We start from the raw sequence: 21,182 nt of genomic DNA, 5'->3' as shown, positions 1-21,182 counted from the left end.
GAAACACAGTGCTGCCTTCAGCAATTAGGATTCAGAGGGCAGGGAGGGTTCTAGGTGTAGTGTGTTAGAAAATGGGCCCACTGAGTTTGAACATTTAAGGTGACCTTAACAGTTTTAAGCAAATTACATTTCAGGTGGTGGAATGTGCAAGAGCTGAATTCAGTAAGGTGGGTTTTGTCTTAGTAAAACAGTGTAATAACTTGAAGATTAGTATAGTTCTAAGATAGTCCATGTAGATAAAGACAGTTCAAGAAATGCCCCATTTTCTTTCCTAGAAAACAGGGGTTAAACATTTGATTTTTGACGAAGCAGACTGAAAACTTACTGGTTTAGTTTTAAATAACCTCAAATAAATTAGAACAATTTCTATCCCCTAACAGCACAGCACTTCTAACTGGTACACAGCTGATTTTCAACAGAAAGGCACACACATAATTCAGTCAGAAGCATGCAAGACAGACTATTCTTCAATGTGCTTTTAGGAGACACCAGGAGCTTAGTAACTTTCATTTTGCTGCTGCTCTTAAAAAAACTGGTTTTCTTATTGTTACAAACCTGAATGCAGCTGTCCTTGGAAAGAGTCTTAAATTTATCCAAGAGCCGGTAGTGACACATACGTTGGAGAAAAGTAAGGGGAGTAAGTAGGTTTGCATAATTAGTAAGATATTATATCATTTTATTCCAGCTGTAATTCCTTCCAGCTGTAAGACTTTTCCTCTGTTTTGGTGGGGTTTTTTTTTGTTTTTTTTTTTTTTGTTTGTTTTAATCAAAACTTAACTGCTAGAGTTAGGCAAAAAGTAATTTATTGCCTAAAAGCTTTCACAGTGGTTTGTATTTCACAAGACGAGTACACAGTTGCATGAGGAAAAACAAAGTTGTGAGAAAAAAACCCAGTAATTTTGGTCCTACAAATTACAGCAGTTGCTAGCTGCCTTATGATGTAAATGTGACTCCTTCAGGGCACTCCAGTAAGAAATTAGCAGGCAATCTCTGGTCCCAACTGGCACTTCTGTCACCATTCTTACCTTGCAGCACCTAGATCTGTCTGCAGAACACAGGGTCTTCTGGCAGCAGCTAGTTCCACAGATGTGAGCATAACATTACATTTTTAAATCAAATGCTGCAATTAACTTTTAGGATGTTGAACCCATGGCAGCAGAAGACATCACATTAAGAGTTATTTATGAATACAGACTCTGCTTCCAAAGCTTGATACAGAAAATGGTCACTTGGGAAGAGCCATTCTCTCCACAACCCGTAACACTGAAGAACTTTAACCATGTGAGCTTCCTTTATGCAGGAAAGAGACTCACGTAACAGATACATGAACCTTCTTGATTTTCTAGCCTCTTTATTACAGGTCCTTTGTTGCTTGCAGTGTGAAGTTACATCATGTTAATCAACGGTATGCAAACACATGGCCTGACTGTAGTAAAAGTCTGGGCTAGTAAAAATAGGTGGCTGATAAAACGTGAAGCAGCACGGTCTCTGTCTCTTACGAGTCATATTCAACAATAGTTCTAATGAAAGCTAGGAACAAACACTTGGTGTGTTTGGTTTTTATTTCATCCTCTCTAGGATTTTCAAGTTCACACGAAATAAAACATCACTCTTCAGTTGACCACAGTATTTCATAGGGCTAAAACATTTGTTCTATGGTTTTAACCCTTAAACAGTTTAGAATTATATCTGCACATGACTATTTGTGCAATGCCTCCATCTTACACAGTCCTGGGTGAATCAAACACTGCTTTCTTTGGTAAGTGCTCATTTAACAAGCTTTACCTGTATCTAGTTCTTTCCAGGATAATCTAAATACAAACATCTGGTTCAATGTATTTTTTAGAAGTGGGATGTTAAGGGTGCTCTAGGCTTCTTTTAATCTCTAGAATACTTAGTGTGATTTCCATTTATCCCCAATCTTTCACAAGAGCTTTTTTCTTTTTTCTTTTTTTCCTTTTTTTTTTTTTTTTAAGTATCACAGACTGCTGCGTTGCACTGAATATGTCAAAGTTGGTAATATAGAAGCTAGCAACAAAAACTGAAAATGAGACTGTATCTCAAATACAGTAATATTTTCTTCCCACCACAGTAAGGAAGTATTCCTCAATAGGATATAATATTTGGCTGCATCTATTTCAGCAATCTGAAGGAAGTACTTATTTTTTAACTCAGCAGTGAAGCTTGAAAGTGGCTTAATTTATTTTTTAATTCTCTTTAATTCACATGAAGAAGTAATACATTTTTAAAATGTTTATTCAGCTTCAGATATCTCTTCTAAAGATACCTGTGGTATATTTGATATACATTTTCCCTCATTCCTTCAAATACACTTAAGCTTTGAGGTAATTTAGAACAAAATATAAGAACATTTTTAAAAAACAAAAGCAAGCGGTCATAAAAAAAATATAGGCAGGATAAATAGACAAGTGTGCTGCCTTTCACTACAAACAGCTTCAGCACAATGCACTTCAAAAAGCAAAATAATCAAGTCACTAAGTGCAAAATTAAGTGTATTTCTCAAACAAAACTGATTTAAGCAAGCATTTCACCTGAGTTTACATTTCAGGGATTGGGCCCATAGCAATAGAGAAGACAATGCATCCAGGGGCAGACTGTCCCATGTCGTTCTACCCCTTACTTAGAGGGGTACAGGAAGAAATGGGGTGGGAATTTAAAAGAAAAAAAACAAACCTTGTCTTGCTGGTTCCATGTGGGCAAAAGATGGTCACTCTCTAGAGCAGCATCTCCATTCACACCTGTCATCCACTATTGACTCTGCCAGTATTATCTTATCTGCACAAAGGGACCTATGCCCAGGGAGATTTTGAGAGATGTTAACAATGGTGTCCTGTCCCAGAGAGACTTTTCAGTTTGAGGAGCGTATTCCAGAGACACAAGGCACTTGCTGGGAAGGCCTGAGATAAAACCTGTAAGTTTAGAAGGTGGCCTCTGCCACTGCACACTATGGGTATGCCACACTTCCTCTGTGAGCTAATTCCAAAGGAATTCTGATTTAAAATGTGGCATCTCTGTCACACATGAAGATTATTCCTTTGGAAAGCATTATTCACCCTCTTATTTATATGCTATATTGGAAGACTGCAATACTCTTAAGTAAGATATTTTTACAGTTGTAAAGATATGTTTCGGGAATGACGTAGGCAATGCAAGTTATAGTTCTTTAGGCTGGATGACAAAAGCTAATCGGAGTCTTCATCATCAAGATACTCCTCTGCATTACTTGATGTTCGGACTGTACCTGGAAAGAAACAAAGCTCTCTCTCAATCCAGGATAAAAAAAACCAGAAAAAGCCTCACATTTGCACTGCATGCAAACCAGCATCTGAGGAACCTGATTCCTCTATCATCTAGAGATGTTAGGGCTACACAAATGGGGCTGTAGATCTGGATCTCAAAGGTAGGGCTAAGGCAGCAATCATATCTCCTATATATGACACTTAGTCTGTTTGTGACCTTCAAGAGCCATCTTCTGGCTCCTTGGAACCTGTACAGCAGAGCTGGAACTCTGAGTTGGTGGGAAAACCTCTTTGGCTTCATTGAGTGCCTGGCTGGTTGCCATTCTCTGCTTAAAATCAAACACATTCCACCTACTCTGTCCCCTCCTGCCTTTCTCACCTAGATTTTTTTCCTGAATAAATATTTCTTAGAAGTACTATAAGCTTTTTCTTTTGAAGGATAGTAAGCAGAAAACAGTATTAAAGTATATTCACCAGATGTGCACCAGTGCCTTCAGAACTACATCTACCTTTGGGATTGTACAAAGATAAATAGCAGGGGCTTTTTGTGACAGATTATTATTTGCCCACAGATTTTCAAATACATGGGAATAGGAATACATATAATGTATACTATATTGCACTACTAAGAGCCAGGAACCACAAGATCCTAGTCAGTCATAGTTTTGCGATAACATACTAAAACAAAGCATTGAAAATATCAGGTGCAGACATAAGACTGATAAAGTTCACAGAAGTGATAACTTTTATATTCTAGACTTCTGGAAGAAGAAAAAAATAGTAAATTTAAAACTGACCTGCACAACTGTTTTGATAAAAGAAATCTAAGACAAAATATTTTTTTTTTACTTTTTGAGTAGGAGAAGCAGCAAAGGAAGAAAGGAACTAAAAGAGAGAAACTGTAGAGCCTTGTGCTCAAGGATCCATATTTCAAGAAAGGACAAATCTCATTTATTCTGTATAACAATTGTTCCCTTGTTCAGGAATACAAATGATACAATCATTTTACATTTCTATGACAGGATTTTAGTAACTTTCATTTCTTAGAATATACTTGAGCAATCATGACATTTGAATGTGTGTGTATATATCTAAAACACAAAACTGAACATTTAAGTGAAGGCAAAGTAAGCTTCCTTGGATAAAACAAAATGTTTTACAGACGGACAGAAGCCATATCTAAATAGGAACAGACTGGAAACTGGGGACAGGAAGATTATTGATATAGGACAGAATCTCTGAAAAAGAATGATCGTTTCACTCACAGACATTGGAAATACTGAAATGTAGAATCAACAGACACAGAAGAATGAAATGAATAAAAATAAAGAAAATACAAAATACAAGTATACAGATCAGTAGTGCCATAGAGATTATAATAGACCAAATTAAGACAGAAAAACAAACAAGGAAGCTAATATTCAAATTGCAGTTAGACTGAGAACATCAGCTCTTACATCAAGGCAAACAAGAAAAAAGTGTGCAAGAGTACCAGGCTGGTAACAAATGAATTGACTACGGATGAAAGATCAGTCAGTCATGAAACAAAATTAATTAAGAGTGCGTGAACCAAATGTACCAGAGCAGAAGTTACCTAGTATCATAAAATGAAACATTAATACAATTACTAGGGACATGAGAACCGAGAACACTCCTGTGTTGGGTGCCTACAATTGACAGGGAAAGGTGAAATGCTCCTAACAGGTATTAACTTACAACAGAAAAAAAATATGGAAACAGAAGAAATTCTGCCATTTGTTACAACTGCCTTCTTCAGAGTCAAAACTGATGGAAATAGTTTGTCAAGGTTTTCTGCAAAATCCTAATACTACCTCTATCAAGATGCTGGACAGTATTTTTGCTGCAACTGCTCTTCTTGGCCTTCTAAAGCTGCAGTGAGCTATTCCACTATGTAATTCCCATAACCACTAACAACCCACAGGTTAGCATTCCCTCTGTTCTTGCTAGCCCTGCGACAATATGGTTACAGACTGCATATACCACTGATGCAAGCTGGAACCCTGCCTGTGTTTTTAAGTTATTTCTCATTTCATTTGAAATTCACCTAGGGCTGCCACCCTAACTTCAGCCTCCTGAAAGCTACAGGTAAAATTAATTATGCTACGCTGAACAAAGACTGAATTGTTCAGTTTTTTAAAATAGCCTTGTATCTCAACTCTTTTGTGCATGGACACTGTGCTATTAGAACAGATGAACAAAGTGGGAGGCAGTGACACTATTTTGATAAATACCTGAAAGCATTCTTTCTTTATTTGAAAGTCACTTAGAGAAATATAAGGATAAGAAATTTATAAAAATAAGCAATAAGAAAATAAAAGAGGAGCATCTGTCAGTGTTTGGCTTAGTTTGGAGGAACAGACAGGCACAAGTGGGAACATATCACATAATTTTACTCTCATACCCCATCCCTTGTGGAACACTGCTTTTAAAGTAGTTTCCATCTTTGCTTTCTTTCTGTCTCTCCACTTGGAAGGGCCTGTCTTCCATTTCCTTCCCTTTCCTCACTACTTCCACACAGGATGGCATTTTGTGTGGAGTCAGTAACACTAAACATGATAAACCATAGGTCTCTGCCAGGCTCTGATGAACTAACCTGTCGAGTGAACCCTTCCAAAACACAACCCTTAGCCCAAGTAGCTCCCAACTGGTTTCTATGGCTACCAACATGTTGATATTTGGGTGAAATAGTAAGTATCCTCTAAAAAGGAAAAATGCATCAATATAATGAAACCAGAAATACCTGCACTCTGTTTCTTTTTAAGCAGAGAAGCGCAAGCTGCATTGGTTGCCATGTCTATAGCCAGTTTCTTCTCATTGTTCTTCAGATCCGTTCTTGCCCCTTTATAATAGAAAATTTTCATGATGAATCACTTTCCCAGCTATTTCTGAGCAATGGTATTACAATATGAGTTTCAGCAGCACAGGTAGAACAGTAAGGGAATCTCATCTGCGGACTGCTCTCAAGCAGACTAAAAGCTATGGATGCTCTTCAATAAGCTACAGTTGGCTAGGGAACGAGTTGGCTGCTCTCCCTTCCCAGGAAGCAGATTTCATTGCTGTTCTGGGGGCTTGAGTGCCTAATTTTGTCTGCAAAGCAGGATGAAGTTTATCTCGAGCAGGTCAGGTGTCTACTTTCCAAACAGCTGCCAGAATTTTTGGCAAGGCTTATAAGGTCAGGCAGGTAAGCTGGCTAAAGACTGTACCTGGGTTATGGGAAAACAGTTTAAAAAATGCAGGTTAATAAACATTCAGGAATCTAGTCTGCCACACAGATTTTCAAAACCTTGGTGAATATCTTTACCCTTTGCCAGCAGCATCTCTACAATATCTGCATAACCTTTCCATGCAGCAGCATGCAAAGCTGTGTCTCCCAATTTGTTCTGTGAAGTTAGAGGGAAAAGCAACAGGATTAAAATACAGCAAAAAAACTTTCAGCTTGTACCAAGGATGAATAAAAACTCACCTCTACTGTGACAGTCTGTTGGTTTAACCTACCTGTTGGTTTAACTCCAGGTTTTCCTGGGTAAACAGAACATCCACTACATCTGCAGAAAACAGGGCGGGGGTGAGGGGAGGGGCAATAGAGAGGAAAATTCAGTGGAAACAAAATATGGTTTTTTGCATTCATAGTATGAATTTTGGTTAAGATTCAATGAAAGAACAATCCAATCGGCTAATGAAAATCTGTTCGACTGCACTGAGCAAACAACCATTGGTCACACAGAAATGCTACTGCATAAAATATCAAAAACAATACAACACTTTTTGGTCTGCCCTTCTTCTAACAGTTATGCTGATTAGAATGCCTGCTTAAACAGCAACAACAAAACACACAGCATTTGATGGAGCTGAACCTCCCTTCTAGCTTTAGCTTTTCTTTTACAAAAAGTAGAATGATATTTAAAAAATTCTGGCTTTATTATTTAGTACTGCAATTTTAGCAATCAGACTAACAAGCAAATGAAGAAAACCAGAGATCAATAATTTCAAATTAATTCTCTGATACCTTTGTGGCCTCCATGACATGCCCAGTACAGAGCTGTGTTTCCAGCTTTGTCTAAGCCATTGACCCCAACTCGATTATCCAAACACTCTCTCAACCAGCTTAGGTTGCCTGAAAGACAAATTCAGATTTGATATTTCTTTGAAAAGTTAACAGAACCATTAAATGCATGTCATTCTTTCTGAAGAGTGTCAGTCCTCCTATGAACTTATGAGAATAAAAGGTTATTAGCAGCAACACTTAAAATTCATAAAACAACCAGTCCAAGTCACACCAAACATCTTTTCTTCCACTCCCAGAAGACCTTTAGATCCCTATGTAGATAAATAGATAGGACCAAACTCTTCATCAGTGTACACAATCACAGAGTGGCAATTGAATCAGGTTGTAAACCAGCTCAACTTCTGAAAGCTGCAAAACTTATCAGATAACTTGTTCAAGATACCAGACAACCAAAACAGACAGGACATTTTCATTCTAAATATATTATTATTTTGGCAGAAAATAAATAAATCATCCTTTAGCATTACACAACTAAAACCTACATCACGCTTACCACGTTTGGCAGCTTCGTGCAGTGGGTTATCGATAGACTCAGCTTGCTCTGCCACTGAAATGAAACAGAATAAATTCTTAACTATTTCTGAAACTGAACACGTATTTGACACCTGTTTGGAAATAAAGCTTGTTTTATTCTAGAAGAACCAGTAATAGCTATTTGATTATAACATGAAAAGGGATTTGTGAGTGATGGACTAGTCAGATGTACTTCAATTTCCTCTGTATGGGAAAGCAATTCAGAAAAGAGCTTGTGAAAACTTCAAAGAACTGTTTCAAATTGATCAGTGGTTGCAAGCTGCTGGGAATCTGCCAATATTTCATCTTGATTATAACTTCCCTTTCTACACTTGTAAGATGGTTTTGAGCAGTTGAATGTGGCTAGGCTTTCAACCTACAGCTTGCTATCTGTAGTTACGAGTGAATTATTTCCAACAGGTCTGTGAAGCATCACAAAAAAAAAAAATCCACTGTCAATAGGCTTCCTATTTGTTTTACAGATATATTTTATTTTCCTTGGAAAACTTGCAGGAGGTCTGCAATCAAAGCTGCTTAAATAATGAATGTAGTGATGGGTAGATTGAAGTTCAGGCTTCTGTAGACCTCTTCTTCATCTCGGACACTGTAGGTTTTAATAGAGAGGAGCAGCAATCAGTTCCTGGTCACTATGCTGTTGCAACAGCAAAAAAACTGAACAGTTCTGTGAAACAGTTACAAGTGGGACAATGGTCTGGAAACTCTTTTTTAAAAACTACTTCTTTAGGTGGAAAACCCTGTGACTACTAAGGGTATGGGCAAGTAAGTGTACAATCCGAGATGAGTAGGCTCTCAAAGCCCTTGTGCTATGGCTTGCTACAGGAGGCAGGGAGAATGTGAAAGATTACTCCTTAGATCAAACTGTTACTGTAATCAGAAGCAATGCAGGCAAATGTAATGTGTGTCAGTTACCAGAAATAAAAGTCTCAAGACTGTTACTGTGGCCTATCCAGGTCTTTTCTTACTTTGGCGTGTGTCCCTCCTGTAATGCCTGTAATTGCAATATTTCATATGCTTATCTCTCTAGCTGTGAGTTAAATAAAACTTAAATGCTAGATTCTGATATTTCAGTTCAAAAAATTTGTGCAAACACTGAACAGAATCCTGAAGCAGTGTGGGAGAAGCCAGTCCCAGATCAGACAGCCATTACACAAGCAGAACATGCTAGTTGTATTGAACAGTGCTTGTTGTGCACAGCAGAAAGCATAAACACTAACAACACTGTCTCAAAAGCCTAGAAATAACTTTGTCTTTAGAAAATTTCTGTCAGAAGCTCAGTAATAAGTATTTTTAATGCAGATAACATTGACTCTGTCTTCACCAGCTTTTCCATTCTGTCTTTCCAAATGCGTTCCTTCAAACCCAGCAGATGGAGCACAAGACCCCATCAGAGACTCAGTAGTTGCAGGTCTGTCTTCACCTTTTGCAAAAAGGTTGTAGAAGAGCACAGTAGATCAGTGTTTCACATGTTTCTGATACTCTTCGTTCCCTGGGTCTGCACAGGCTTCTGTTCTGCGTACATATGAAATTTTTTGTGAACGTGCAGACAGAGACACTGCACAGCCCTCTGCCCAGCTTAAAACAGAATTTAAACTGTTGCTCAGGTAACTTTTCATTAAAGCACTCTGGAGGCAACTTTTCCAAATTATTTCAGTAGAACCAACCTACTAATTAAGTTGTTGGTTTTATTTTAAATATAACACACTTCAAAAGAAATTCGGGCGTAGGTGAGCATGTGTAAACTATTCTTCTTGTATAACAACAGTGACCATGTCTAGCAGATGGCAAGGGCAGAATCAGTCTGGAAGTCACAAAGTAAAGTGACATTTGATGCCATGGTCTCAATAACTGTGCCATAGGCTTCTGTTCAAGTATTTCTACTAACTGTAAGCCAGGGCAGGGAATCATAGCATTGCTACCACAATGCCTCCTAGTGAAGATGGGACAACATGAAGAAACACTGCAATCTGTCATGTGACACTGCTACTCTGCCTACATTTCCGGGGAGGACTTGGAAGACTTGTGCTGTGTTGTCTGTACTCACAGCTTTTCAAAGTGATTTTAGCTGAATCTGAAAAAGCAATTTCTATTCAGTACAAACAGGTATGAGATTTTTAATGTGGTACAACCCCCTAGAAAACAATGTTTCCTGTGACTCGATATACGCATTAAAAGAAAAAAAATTACCAAACAAAACAGGAACAGCCCTATTTCTTCGGGGTGGGGGGTGGGGGTGTGTGGAAATCAAAGGAGGTCTATAGAATTGCTCACAATCTGCTTTAGCTTCCTGTCCATATGCAAGTTTACTTAACAATTCCAGTATTGATTATCTCTGTTAGAAGCCACCCCACACTGTGTCAGACTTCTTAAGCTCAAACCTACTAAAGGCTGCAGCTGTCTATCTTTAGGTCTAGTTAAAAAAAGGCAACATACAGACTGAAGGAATATAACCAAGATACTGCAGCAAGAAGATCTTAAAGACTGCAATATGTTTGTTAAGGGTATCAAGAATAGAAGCCTATCAGTTTCATGCACAGTCTGTAAAACCATCCTCTGGATCCAAATGTTCTTCCCCTCAAAGCTGAGAACGTCTATTGCTATTACCCGCACAAGCAGAAACATGAACACTTGGCAAACTCAAGCTGCCTCTAGGTTATAAAAACATAAGACAGCCTATCCACTGCTGATGTACAGCAGTGACTGATATCGCAGATATATTATGAAATACTCTGGTAGAGGACTGTTAAATGCCAATAGTGTGATCAGTTTTTGGAAATAAGTTTATCAGTTATTTTTATTTAGTGATTTCCTTTGACTGTGAATGGTCTTACCAACTGAAAACATTTTAGACATTACCATAGTTGCTTGGAATTAGTCCAGTTCTCCCTTTGCAAGTTCCTTTCCACCAATTTGTATCACTCTGCAGAGAAAAGGGAAAATACTTTAGAAGAGATATGCTGAATCTTAGAAGTACTCAGTCTGTACAGGATGCCTTTTACTCACCATGTCTGAGATGTAAATAATATCTCCTTCTTCAAAGTACAGTTCATCTGGCTTTTTAAAAAAAAAAACAAGAGGAAGAGTAAATAAAAATCTGAATGGGGGTTCTTAGGTTAAACAAATACCTGTGCAAAGCAGAGTACATTCAGCTCTTATTTCAAAAGAGGAAGAACTCAAATTCTCTAGCAACTAGACAACAGCCTGACAGTCTTTCATACTGCAGTTTTACTTGCCTACAGCTAACTTTTTGGATCTGTAATCTTCCTGACAACTAAAGAAAGAGACTGTGGCCTTTCTAGCAGAGCACTGTGCAACAAACCCAGTAAAATTTATTTTGTGTTTATTAACTTCACCCCCTTTTGGTTGATCCCAGTTCATCAAATCTCTTAGTTTTCTGATAGTTGTTGTCTTTGGAAGAAAAGAAAAAAATCACTTAGATTGCAGGTAACTGATAGTAGAGAAGAAAGCGTGCTGCTTTTAGAAGAACTGGACTTTGTAATCAGGCAGTTTTAGTCACATTAAGAACCAATATCCACCAGCAGGCTGCTTCATTGAAAACACAGTACAATAAGTCTAATAGGCCAACCCTAGCAGAACTGAAGAAATGTTGTTATAGACAAGATTAAAACTAGGCTTCTCTAAAATCTAGATGTACTTACCGTTCTGGGCTCAAATGTGTACAGGGCCCTGAACACTTTAACCTGCCCTAAAAAAAAAAAACAAAACAAAACACAAAAACAACAAAAAGACAAAAACCAAACAGTATCAGTGTCATGCCTTCTAAACAAAGCATACACATACAGCCCTCAAATCCAAATAAATTCCTTTCCTTAACCCTTAAAGATGCTTGGTGAATGAATTTGTGCTCCGCCTCTCTCACTGAAAGTCATGATACAAAGTCAACCCAGCAGCACGGGCTCTGAAGGAAATGGGTGAACTGATCAGCTAAATCTAAGCTGCCTCTTGTGCATATCCTCATAACTCATCGTGCAAATGAACTAAAGTGTTGCCATCTATTTCTGAGGCAAAGTGTAGTTTCAGTCATATACATGCCTGCACACTCATACATGTTTTATATATTTTTATTAATAATGTCATATTTGCCAAATGATACAGAATTAAGGAAAGAATAAAAAAACAAAACAATGACCAACATCTGCAACATGTTCTCATACTTACTTGTTACTAATTAGGAAAATGCAGTAGAACAGAAATCATTGCATTTAAGAAAAATGGCAAACAGTCACCAAGTCCTATTTATGGAATCTACAATTGACATGGTGTTCTGTTCAGATGCTTATAATAAGCTATAGTGTTTACAATTCCACTAAGTGGGCAACATCTATTTTAATAAGGCAGTTTTGAAGAGACTGTCAGCATCATCCATGCCAAGAAAATACAACCTTAATGCAGAAAGGTACAAATTTAACCGCATAGACTGCAAAAGCAGCATGCGTATAAACACTTTTTTTTAAATTTCAGTAAAGATACATTTCAAGGGCAGAAAGTATGAGTACAGCAGAAGAAACATTTATCTTACATAATTTTATTAGCTAAACTGCTAAAATCCACTGAACACAATAGAGAAATACATTATGCAGACTGTTCTGCATTTCTTACTTTTAAATATCTAAAGTCTTAAGTGTGCAGGTTTGTTTATTTTTAAATATCTCAAGTATGTAGCTGTATTTCAGGTTCTTACACTATACTTCACATGTTTGTATAGATTAACTTGTAATTGAAGCAATATTTGGTCCATCAGGACAATGAATTTCTTAGACCATGCTTGGCCCAGGCTATTTTGTATCTTCAGGGAAACTAATGAACTTACTGCCAAAGGTTAGTACTGTACAATAAGGTGTGCATACACAGAATCTTGTGTAATATATTACACGGAGAGAACTGAGTAACAAGAGAACAGGTTTCCTTATGTCTCGAGAAAAAGCCTTTACCTTCCTGTGAAGAACCACCATTGCTAGAATTTTTTTTTTGCCTTTTTTTTGCTACTCATTATAGTCTTCGTTACCGCAGTATCTAAAAGCCTATCCACAATAGTGATCATTTTAGAAAGTTAGTTTAAGGGCTTTAGAAATGTTGGTCTAAATGTATATAGGCTGACAAGCTTCAGAAAGGATGGTACTCAAATGTATAAGCTGCCATTTTGCAGCATACCCCACAGTCTTCAGGCAGTTCTTAAAAGATGTTTTCCTGTACCTCTGGATGTTCCCTAGCAAAAGCCATCCCACAGCACATATTTTTAAAGTGGTATTTACCAAAGCATAACATCTAGGCAAAAGATTTCTGTAGTCATCTGTGTCAGGCCTTTTTGGGACTAAGTGTATGTAAAAGTATAACCATAAAATTGATCCATGTAAACTTTCTAGATTGCCAAATGCATATAGACACTGTATATATGATTATCCTTCCAGTTTGTAACTGAATCCCATGCTCCTCCCAGTTCTTATTTTTTAACACTATCATAGAATTTCAGTTTGGCTTTACTGGTTCCCTCTCACACAGCAGCCATTTCCTAGACATAAGAGGTCCAACCCTTCTCAGAAATTTGCCTCAAAAACTAAGTAAATGCACTGTGGCAACAGCTAAAAAGGATGAAACCTCTGTTCTGTTCATTACCCATATGGAAATGATGAACAAGGACTGTACAGAGTAGTGTCACCTAGACCTAAGAGCTTCAAAATGAAGTCAAACAGAAAAAAGTAAAAAAAAAAAAGAACAAGAGAAGACAAAACAGGATGGGTGACAGTACTGTCCCTTCTCCTAGGCTTTCTTACACTGATGACAGAAAAATGCAAAATAAAACTGCACACAGACAACTCTAGCAACTTTAACCATCACTCACTAATTTTCAAGGTTTTATGTTAGTAAAAGGAGGAAATTGACAACAAAAGGGAAGAATAAGAAATATTAAAAAGAGAAATGAGAAGGTGGCAGAAGACAGGGAAAAGCAAGAAATATATAGATTTCTGTGTCTCGTGTGTGTTTCCTGTACCGCATTTGTATCACCAGGATTTCTAAAGCTATCACACCCTAAGGGGAAGAAAAGAAGAATGGGAACAATGATGCTGGTAAAAGTATTGCTGAAATGTTGTTTAAACAAATGGCAATTCATGGCTGGTTTTTTTTTGTTGTTGTTTGGTTTGTTTGTGAGGTTTTTTTTTGTTTGTTTTTTTTTTTTAATTCTATACAACTGAAACAGAGTTAGTTCCTCAAATGTCAAGCTGTGGTGTCACACACAGCACAACACATTCTAAAACCTTTTCCTGTGATGAAATACAAAGTACAGATTTACATCTATAGAACCGCAGGTCCAGTTAATGTTAATTTTACGGCACCTTATATAGAAGTTAAACACTACTCATTACTGTCACCAATCTTTTAAATATTTATTGATAAACAGACATTAAGCCTGTTAAGGCACATCAAACTTGAATCCCTGTTCTGCAAATGCCAAAAATTGTATTTTACTAGGCACATGAGTACCTCTGATCACCTGAAGTACTTTTTTTATCTAGCAATGACCACCCCTAGGCATGCAGACAGACTTGGAGCTTGCATTGGCAGGCATCGTTTGGAATAATCAAAAGGTTAGAAACCACCTGAAGAAGACCTGTCCTCCCCCTTACTACCATCTCTCCACTACAAACCATGCTGCAAGATTAATGTAGGATGGAGAATACATTAGGACTGATTTGAAATTATCAAAGATGACTGACTGCACCTACCTACCATGCACCTGTAGAAAAGAAAATAACTAGAATACATAAAATTCTTATACCTTTTTAAGATTTCAAGCCACCAGGCAAACATTAACGACTTCATTCTCACCATGACTAATGAGGGGAGTATCCCTTTTAAAAACAAAGGAAACGGAGGCACAGTGATGTGTCCCACAATCTTTCTCTAAGCCCAGGGGCAAACGTAAATGGTTCTTCTCTTCAATCCCATCATTTAGCCACAAGACTGCCTTTTCCCTTCTCCCAGAATTTGCATTAAACACCTGCGAAACAACTATCTGACAAATAAAAAGGGTATATTATTACACATACTAAACAGATACAAATATTCTCAAGCCACAGTTAGCCAAACCTTCCCCCAGCAACACAAGGTAAAGGAGTCAGACTAACCATTCTTTCTAACCAGCAACAGATAACAAATGCCTTTATCAGACTGGGTTGACCAAATTATTCTGGATAACTTCTATAAACTTCTGCGTTTATCAGGAAGGGAAACAGGCAACGCAGATTTCTAACGCACTGAGGTGCTAAACAGTAACAGCAACTTAAAAATGCAGCTTCTGATATGTACTGAACTGAAACAAGCTCACCGCTGTGCTTTTTTAATATGAAGTAATAAAAAAGGCCATTTTCTCAAAGGACTAGAAGTTTTGTGTTTTCTCCTAGCAGTTCTGAGATTTATTTTTAATCAACTGCAGTATCATTAACAGAATATTGTTTCCAACGAAGTTCTAAGTGTTTTCATAACATGGAGTTACTGTTTCTCTTAGAGTGATGCTTTTTCCCCCCCCCCCACTTCCTTTCTGGTTCTACCCCAGCTTCTCTACACCACCATAGACACTAGCATTAAAATCCTCTTTTACTCAACTTGCCACAAAAGCATTCTCTGCTTTCCTCTTATTTGCTTTCACCTGTTAACGGGGGAAAAAAATAAAAAAAACAATACCCACCAAAAAAAATTTAAAAGGGACCCATCCCTGCATGGCATTACTTAATTAGATATTTTAGTTAGGCTGAACTTCCAGCACCAAAGAGAAGGGAAAGCAATTTCATTAGCTGTCAATTTATATTACTTCCTCAACCAAAAAAAAAAAAAGTACTTAGTGCAAGAGATACTTATTTTAGTTAAGAAAATAATCATGGCAGTCAGCCAATGTTCAAGGGAGCTACCAAGCCGTGGCTGCAGTGGACTGATAGGAGTCTCTTGTCTGCATTTCAACCCTGCTTTGCCTGCCATAGGTGGACACAAATGTCATTGATGCAAAAAAGGTTCTACGAATATTATATTTAGAGTGAGCAGCTCTAGATTATAGAATCATAGAATTGTTAAGGTTGGAAAAGACCCTTAAGATCACCGAGTCCAACCACTAACCTATCACTGCCAAGTCCACCACTAAACCATATCCTCAAGCACCACATCTTCCCTTCTTTTAAATACCTCCAGGGATGGAGACTCAACCACCTCCCTGGGCAGCCTGATCCAATGTTTGACAACCCTTTCAATGAAGAAGTTTTTCCTAATATCCAACGTAAACTTCCCCTGACGCAGCTTGAGGCCACTTCCTCTCATCCTATCGGTCAACGTAAACTTCCCCTGACGCAGCTTGAGGCCACTTCCTCTCATCCTATCGGTCGTTACTAGGGAGAAGAGACCGACCCCTGCCTCGTTACCATAAAAAAAACCCAGAATAGTTAATTTACTTTTGATAAACAGACTCACTGGGTATCAGAGAGCACTATCAGTGCCTATAACACAGAGAAATTGATAATGTCTGTGTTCTAGAAAATCAGAATCGGCCGTGGTCCTCTATGGATAAATTAGAAAACTTTAACTCTTAATTCCTACAAGGATTCAAGCTAATCCTGGGCTGTCATCAGCCATTCTCCTCCTTGCTCCCATAAGGCTGCACAGAAGCAGCTGAGAATCAGATACTCTCTCTAGCACCAACTTGATGGAAAACAACTAATTTGAATCTCCACCTGTAACAAATGGACCAAAAAGAGAAAAAACACATGAGATTAGGGGTGCGGGGAAGAAAAAGGACAGTTTGCATGTTCCATGGCCTATGCTGGTTCTAGAGTCTCCTCCCAGAACACATACAACTGGGAATATGAATTTTGGTACATACTCAGATTAATTTCTCTGAAGGATGTGAGAGGCATCTTCTGCCTGATCTCACTGAAAGTGTGGCAGCAAAAGGACAGTGTGTTTTCTTAGTGTTGTCCTAAGAACCTGCAAAGGAATTACACAACCTGGCAATGCCAGCAATTCAAAGTCACAATCTTTTTGATCAATTGACAATATCAAGGGTAAGCTGCAGATGAGAATAATTTGTGATATGCTTGCAGTTTGCTTTAGTAAGCAAAGACGTGTTCATATTATGATCTGCATGTCTCTTAGGAGCCATGCAATTTTGTTAGAAGGACATTATGGCCAGACTGAAACATTTTTTCTGGCTCCTCAGGTACTGGAAAACAAGGCGCTTTACATCCAGACCTTCAAGCAGGAATAGAAGTAGTGGAAACATGTTTCACAAGAGCGTAGCTTATATTTTGGGATTTTGCTCACAGGATCTTCCACACAGACACAACAGAACACAACACAGCATTTAAGGATTGCCACACTGAGACAGACAAAAGAGGAGTCCCCATTGGTAGGAGAACCATCTTCCACTCCTAAGTACTGCTTGTTAGAAAGGGGAAGTGAACATAGGGCATAAAAATCAGAAGAGAGGAAGGGGGGAGGGTGTATTAAACAAACAAACAAAAAAGCCTAGCATTCTGTTTAGAGACTGTCGAAATGAATGCAAAGGGTAAACTGGTGCCAGTGTAGATGACAAACTGGGGTAACCCAGGAACAATCATGTACTGCATCAGCCAGTATCTGGAGTGGAAGGGGCAAACAGCATTTGTTTACAGAAAATCAGAATTAGGAATATTCTCACAGAAGATGTATATGCACACAATTTCACAAATGAATTTTGACTGGTACAGTTTGATGCTGAAATCTACTTCTTGCCAATTTTATTTCTGAAAATACACAGAATGCCTTCACTTGTAGGAAGCTTGTTTGTAGCCCCAACAGCTTGCAGAAAGAAGGTTTGAGGTTAGAAACGAAAGTTTAAATGAAAAGTTTAAATGAAAGTTAGAAATCAGACTTGGAACTGTTTATTTGTTCCTCTGATGTTCTTCTCCCCTTAGAGCTGATGACCTCAGCATAACTCCCCACGTTCACATGCTCACATCTCCCTGGCTAACCGAAACTTTTCTTTGACTACAGAAGCAATGCAAACCACCACCACCTCAGCCAAATTTAAGCCTCCTGTTATGACCTTAGGCATGTGACTCAATGCAGGCCTTCTGGTCCTGTGCTAACTGTCACAGCTCCTGCTTTACACCTAAGAGTTAAGGTGAAGTGAACTTGATTGTGATTCAAATAAAATATTTATATTCAAAATCATATTTTTAACTGTGACAGCTACTAGTGGCTGCAAAGTCAACAGATCTGCTTTAAGGAACTAACCCTTAACATCACATATGTTATGTTTCCTGCTGCCTCCCTTCCTCTGAATTGGAATAATTTTAAACTGTAAATTTCCTTGGGACAAAAACTGGTCTTCCTCCATAAAATGTAAATGTGTGGACTCTAGGCCATGATCAACAAACCTTACTCTATCTGGAGAATATGAAAGTAAGGCTTCTTTAAAATATTAATATACCACTTTCATCTCCCCAAAAGCTGTTGCTTCACACCATGTAAGGCTCTAATCAAAAATGCATAATCAGACAGAGAGCACCGTTCAAAGAGACAACTACCAGAAGCCACTATAGCTTGTCAAGTTCAAAGGACTTAATAAGTTAAATTTTATAGACAGAATTAACATCCGACACAGTATGTTTAAGAGGTTTATAAACTCTGCAAAGAATAATGTAGTTTGAGACATCAGTTGAATTTCTGAAAGATGGAGGGGAAACCCTACCCTTGCATATCACTGACAAAGTTTCTATTTTCAACTCCCACTCCACTCCTTTTTATATTCAATAGCAAGTCTAAATAGAAAATACAGCTAGAAAACAAAAATGCAGAGCCTCAAGAGAAAAGCAAAGCTAGCCACTTGTTGAAAAAAAAGAAGTCTTAAAACACCAGACATTAAAAGCCTTCTAAAGCCTCTAAAAACAGCTAACCACAGAACCCAAAATCCTAGCTCAAGTGTTGACAAACATATCAGATAACTATCTAAGATACATTGATGTCAAAGCCTTCTCTCTGTAACTGAAATCTTAATGTGCTGTGCATGCCACAGGATTAATAGAAGAACCTTCTGTCAGACAAAATGCTCTCATGTACTGAGGAAAACCACACTTAATGCTACAGCTAGGTAGCTCTTCTCCCTTTGCACCTCCTTTTTCCTCCACATTTTTAAAGCACTGTCTAACCATCCAACTCTAATGTCCCAACACCCCTGTGATGAACAGTGGACACTCACTGCTTTAGAAAGGATGAGTATTTATTTCACTAGATATTTTTCACTTCCTGCTATACCTCCTTCCACCTCTATCTAGCCTGCGATTTTTTTTTCCCCTGAATACAAAGGAAACAGCTATAGCAACCAATGTCTTGTTTTCTCTTCTGTCTGTCTTGAATTGTAATTCAGCAACAAGGCAAGCAGGTTTGCTGTTCCCTGACACAGGTTATGGATCAGTTTATAGACTGGATACCTGATAATAGCCAGTGAAGAAAAACTAACACAGCTTCACCAAATGCATTACGACATTCCACCAATTGCAGTCTAAAAGCCACCAAAAGAGACAGCATTACGCTGCTGTAGCAGCTATTTCACCACATGCAGTTCCTGTATTTATCTGTCTTTAATTAGCACACTTTAACATCTATAACTCAGCGACTCAGTGACAGTAGCATAGGCATAACTGATATTACAGAACAAAGCCAGATATCTAACTACAGAACTACTATGGAGCATACTAGCCCGTTCCTGAAAATGCCTTGGAAAAATTTGACGCAACAGCCTCCATAAGACTTTCTCCCTTCAAAAATGAGGGATTTGTCAAAATTGACAAATTTTGCCCTTAATCAGCTCTGAAAGCCACTACCAAGAAAGTGTTACTCTCTTCCTCTTCCTTCTTCAGCTATTTATTTCTACCCATTTCCTTTTGCTGTGTGAAACACTCATTAGGTAAACCAGCTCAGCAATTTCATTAGACATAAAAATAACCTAACACAAAAAGTCAGAACACTGGTCCAGCTTGTCATGTCACTAAATGGAATGGAAAGAAGATAGTGGGGGGTGGGGCAGAGCAAGTAGGGAACCTGTCCTTTTGATGGCAGTCTGCATTTTATCAGACCAAGCATACCACAAAAATCATATTTTTGGAGACACCAACTAGTCTTGCCTATATAATTACACTCACAACGAATTTTTAACTTTGAAGAAAGAATTTAACCTTTCATACTGGGAGATAATATGCAAACATGAAAAACAGCAGCTGCATTTTCCAGATCAATTCCTTATTAAAAAAAAACCAACAAACCCAAACCCCTAAACCTAATGTCTTAAATTTTGACAGAAGAAATGTATTTTCACCTGTTTTTTCAATATTCTTTTAGGAAAACCTGTGATTGTTACTAATTTTTTGAAACTAACTTTGCTCTAAATATCTGAAAAGGGTGCAGGAGCAAAAATTTATGTATGAATGCCCAAATGCGCCAGGAAGAGGGACAGGAAGGTTTGCGCCAGAATGTCACAGGACACGCTGTGAGCCCCCCAAGGGAGAGCGCCGGGTGCCACGGAAGAAGCAGACGAACGTAGCACAGAACTAGACTGAAAAACCACTTTCATACACCGACATGTCGCTAATCCACGCAGTCACAGGGCAAACCTCTGAGTATTTCAGAGCCTGTTGCTTAACAGGTTACGAGGCTTTCCGTGCATTTTGGCCTCGGCGAGCTTCCCGGGCAGTACCCGCTCGGGAGCCTTCTCCCGGGCCGGGCCGAGCCGGCACTAGGGCCAGGGAAGAGGCTGTCCCCCGCCGCCGGCTCCAAGAAAGCGGCGCGGAAGCTAATGGAGGCGGGGCGGGGAAAGGAAGGGGTAGGCGGCCGCCTTGTCCCGCTCCCCCCAGGCCGGGCGCCCGGCTCGGACAGCCCGGACCCGACCCCGAGCCCGAGCCGTCCGCGCCTCAGCAGGCAGCCGGCTGCTCCGCGTCCTGCGCCGACCTAGCAGTAAGGGGGGCGGCGAGGGAGCGGCGGGCCGGGCCGGTGGAGCCCCCCTTACCTGGCTTGGCTGGTTTAGGTGGCGGCTTGGACATGGTTGGGGCCGGCCCGAGCGCGCGCGGGGCGGGGAGCGGGGGGGGGACGGCGGTCAGCTGCCTGCGAGGGGCCCGCGGGGCGAGGCGGGAGGCGCGAGACCTCGCCGGACTCCCGGGAGCAGTACGCGGCGGCGGGCCGTAGGAACAGGAAAGAAAGAAGAAACACAGGAAGAGTGGGAGGGCGGGCGCTTCCCAGCCCAGTGCAGGACCCAGCCAATGGCCGCG

At 39.2% G+C, this 21,182-nt stretch overlaps 1 protein-coding gene across 1 annotated transcript; it reads right to left on the bottom strand.

Annotated features, from left to right (window-relative positions):
- Positions 1-2,178: 2,178 nt before the first annotated feature.
- OSTF1 (osteoclast stimulating factor 1) lies at positions 2,179-21,126 on the bottom strand. The gene is made up of 10 exons (XM_075079338.1): positions 20,924-21,126; positions 11,538-11,584; positions 10,882-10,932; positions 10,735-10,798; positions 7,841-7,894; positions 7,288-7,395; positions 6,777-6,826; positions 6,583-6,661; positions 6,022-6,120; positions 2,179-3,262 (listed from the first exon to the last, which is right to left on the bottom strand). Exons 1-10 carry the CDS (start codon positions 20,955-20,957, stop codon positions 3,204-3,206), a joined length of 645 nt encoding a protein of 214 aa, XP_074935439.1. The 5' UTR covers positions 20,958-21,126; the 3' UTR covers positions 2,179-3,203.
- Between the last annotated feature and the right edge of the window lie 56 nt (positions 21,127-21,182).

The sequence above is a fragment of the Phalacrocorax aristotelis genome, chromosome Z, assembly GCF_949628215.1.
Source record: "Phalacrocorax aristotelis chromosome Z, bGulAri2.1, whole genome shotgun sequence".
Classification (NCBI taxonomy): Eukaryota; Metazoa; Chordata; class Aves; order Suliformes; family Phalacrocoracidae; genus Phalacrocorax; species Phalacrocorax aristotelis.
Note: the sequence above shows the minus strand (reverse complement) of the source record. Positions and strands in the feature narration are given on the sequence as shown.

Bases quoted from the DNA above. Each gene is read 5' to 3' on its own strand.
- OSTF1 (XM_075079338.1), bottom strand. From the start codon at position 20,957: ATGTCCAAGCCGCCACCTAAACCAGCCAAGCCAG. The intron at 7,396-7,840 runs GTAAGCGTGATG...TTTGTCTTTCAG, and splicing joins GCACGAAGCTGCCAAACGTG to GCAACCTAAGCTGGTTGAGA. The intron at 6,827-7,287 runs GTATCAGAGAAT...TGTTTTCTGCAG, and splicing joins ATGTCATGGAGGCCACAAAG to ATGTAGTGGATGTTCTGTTT.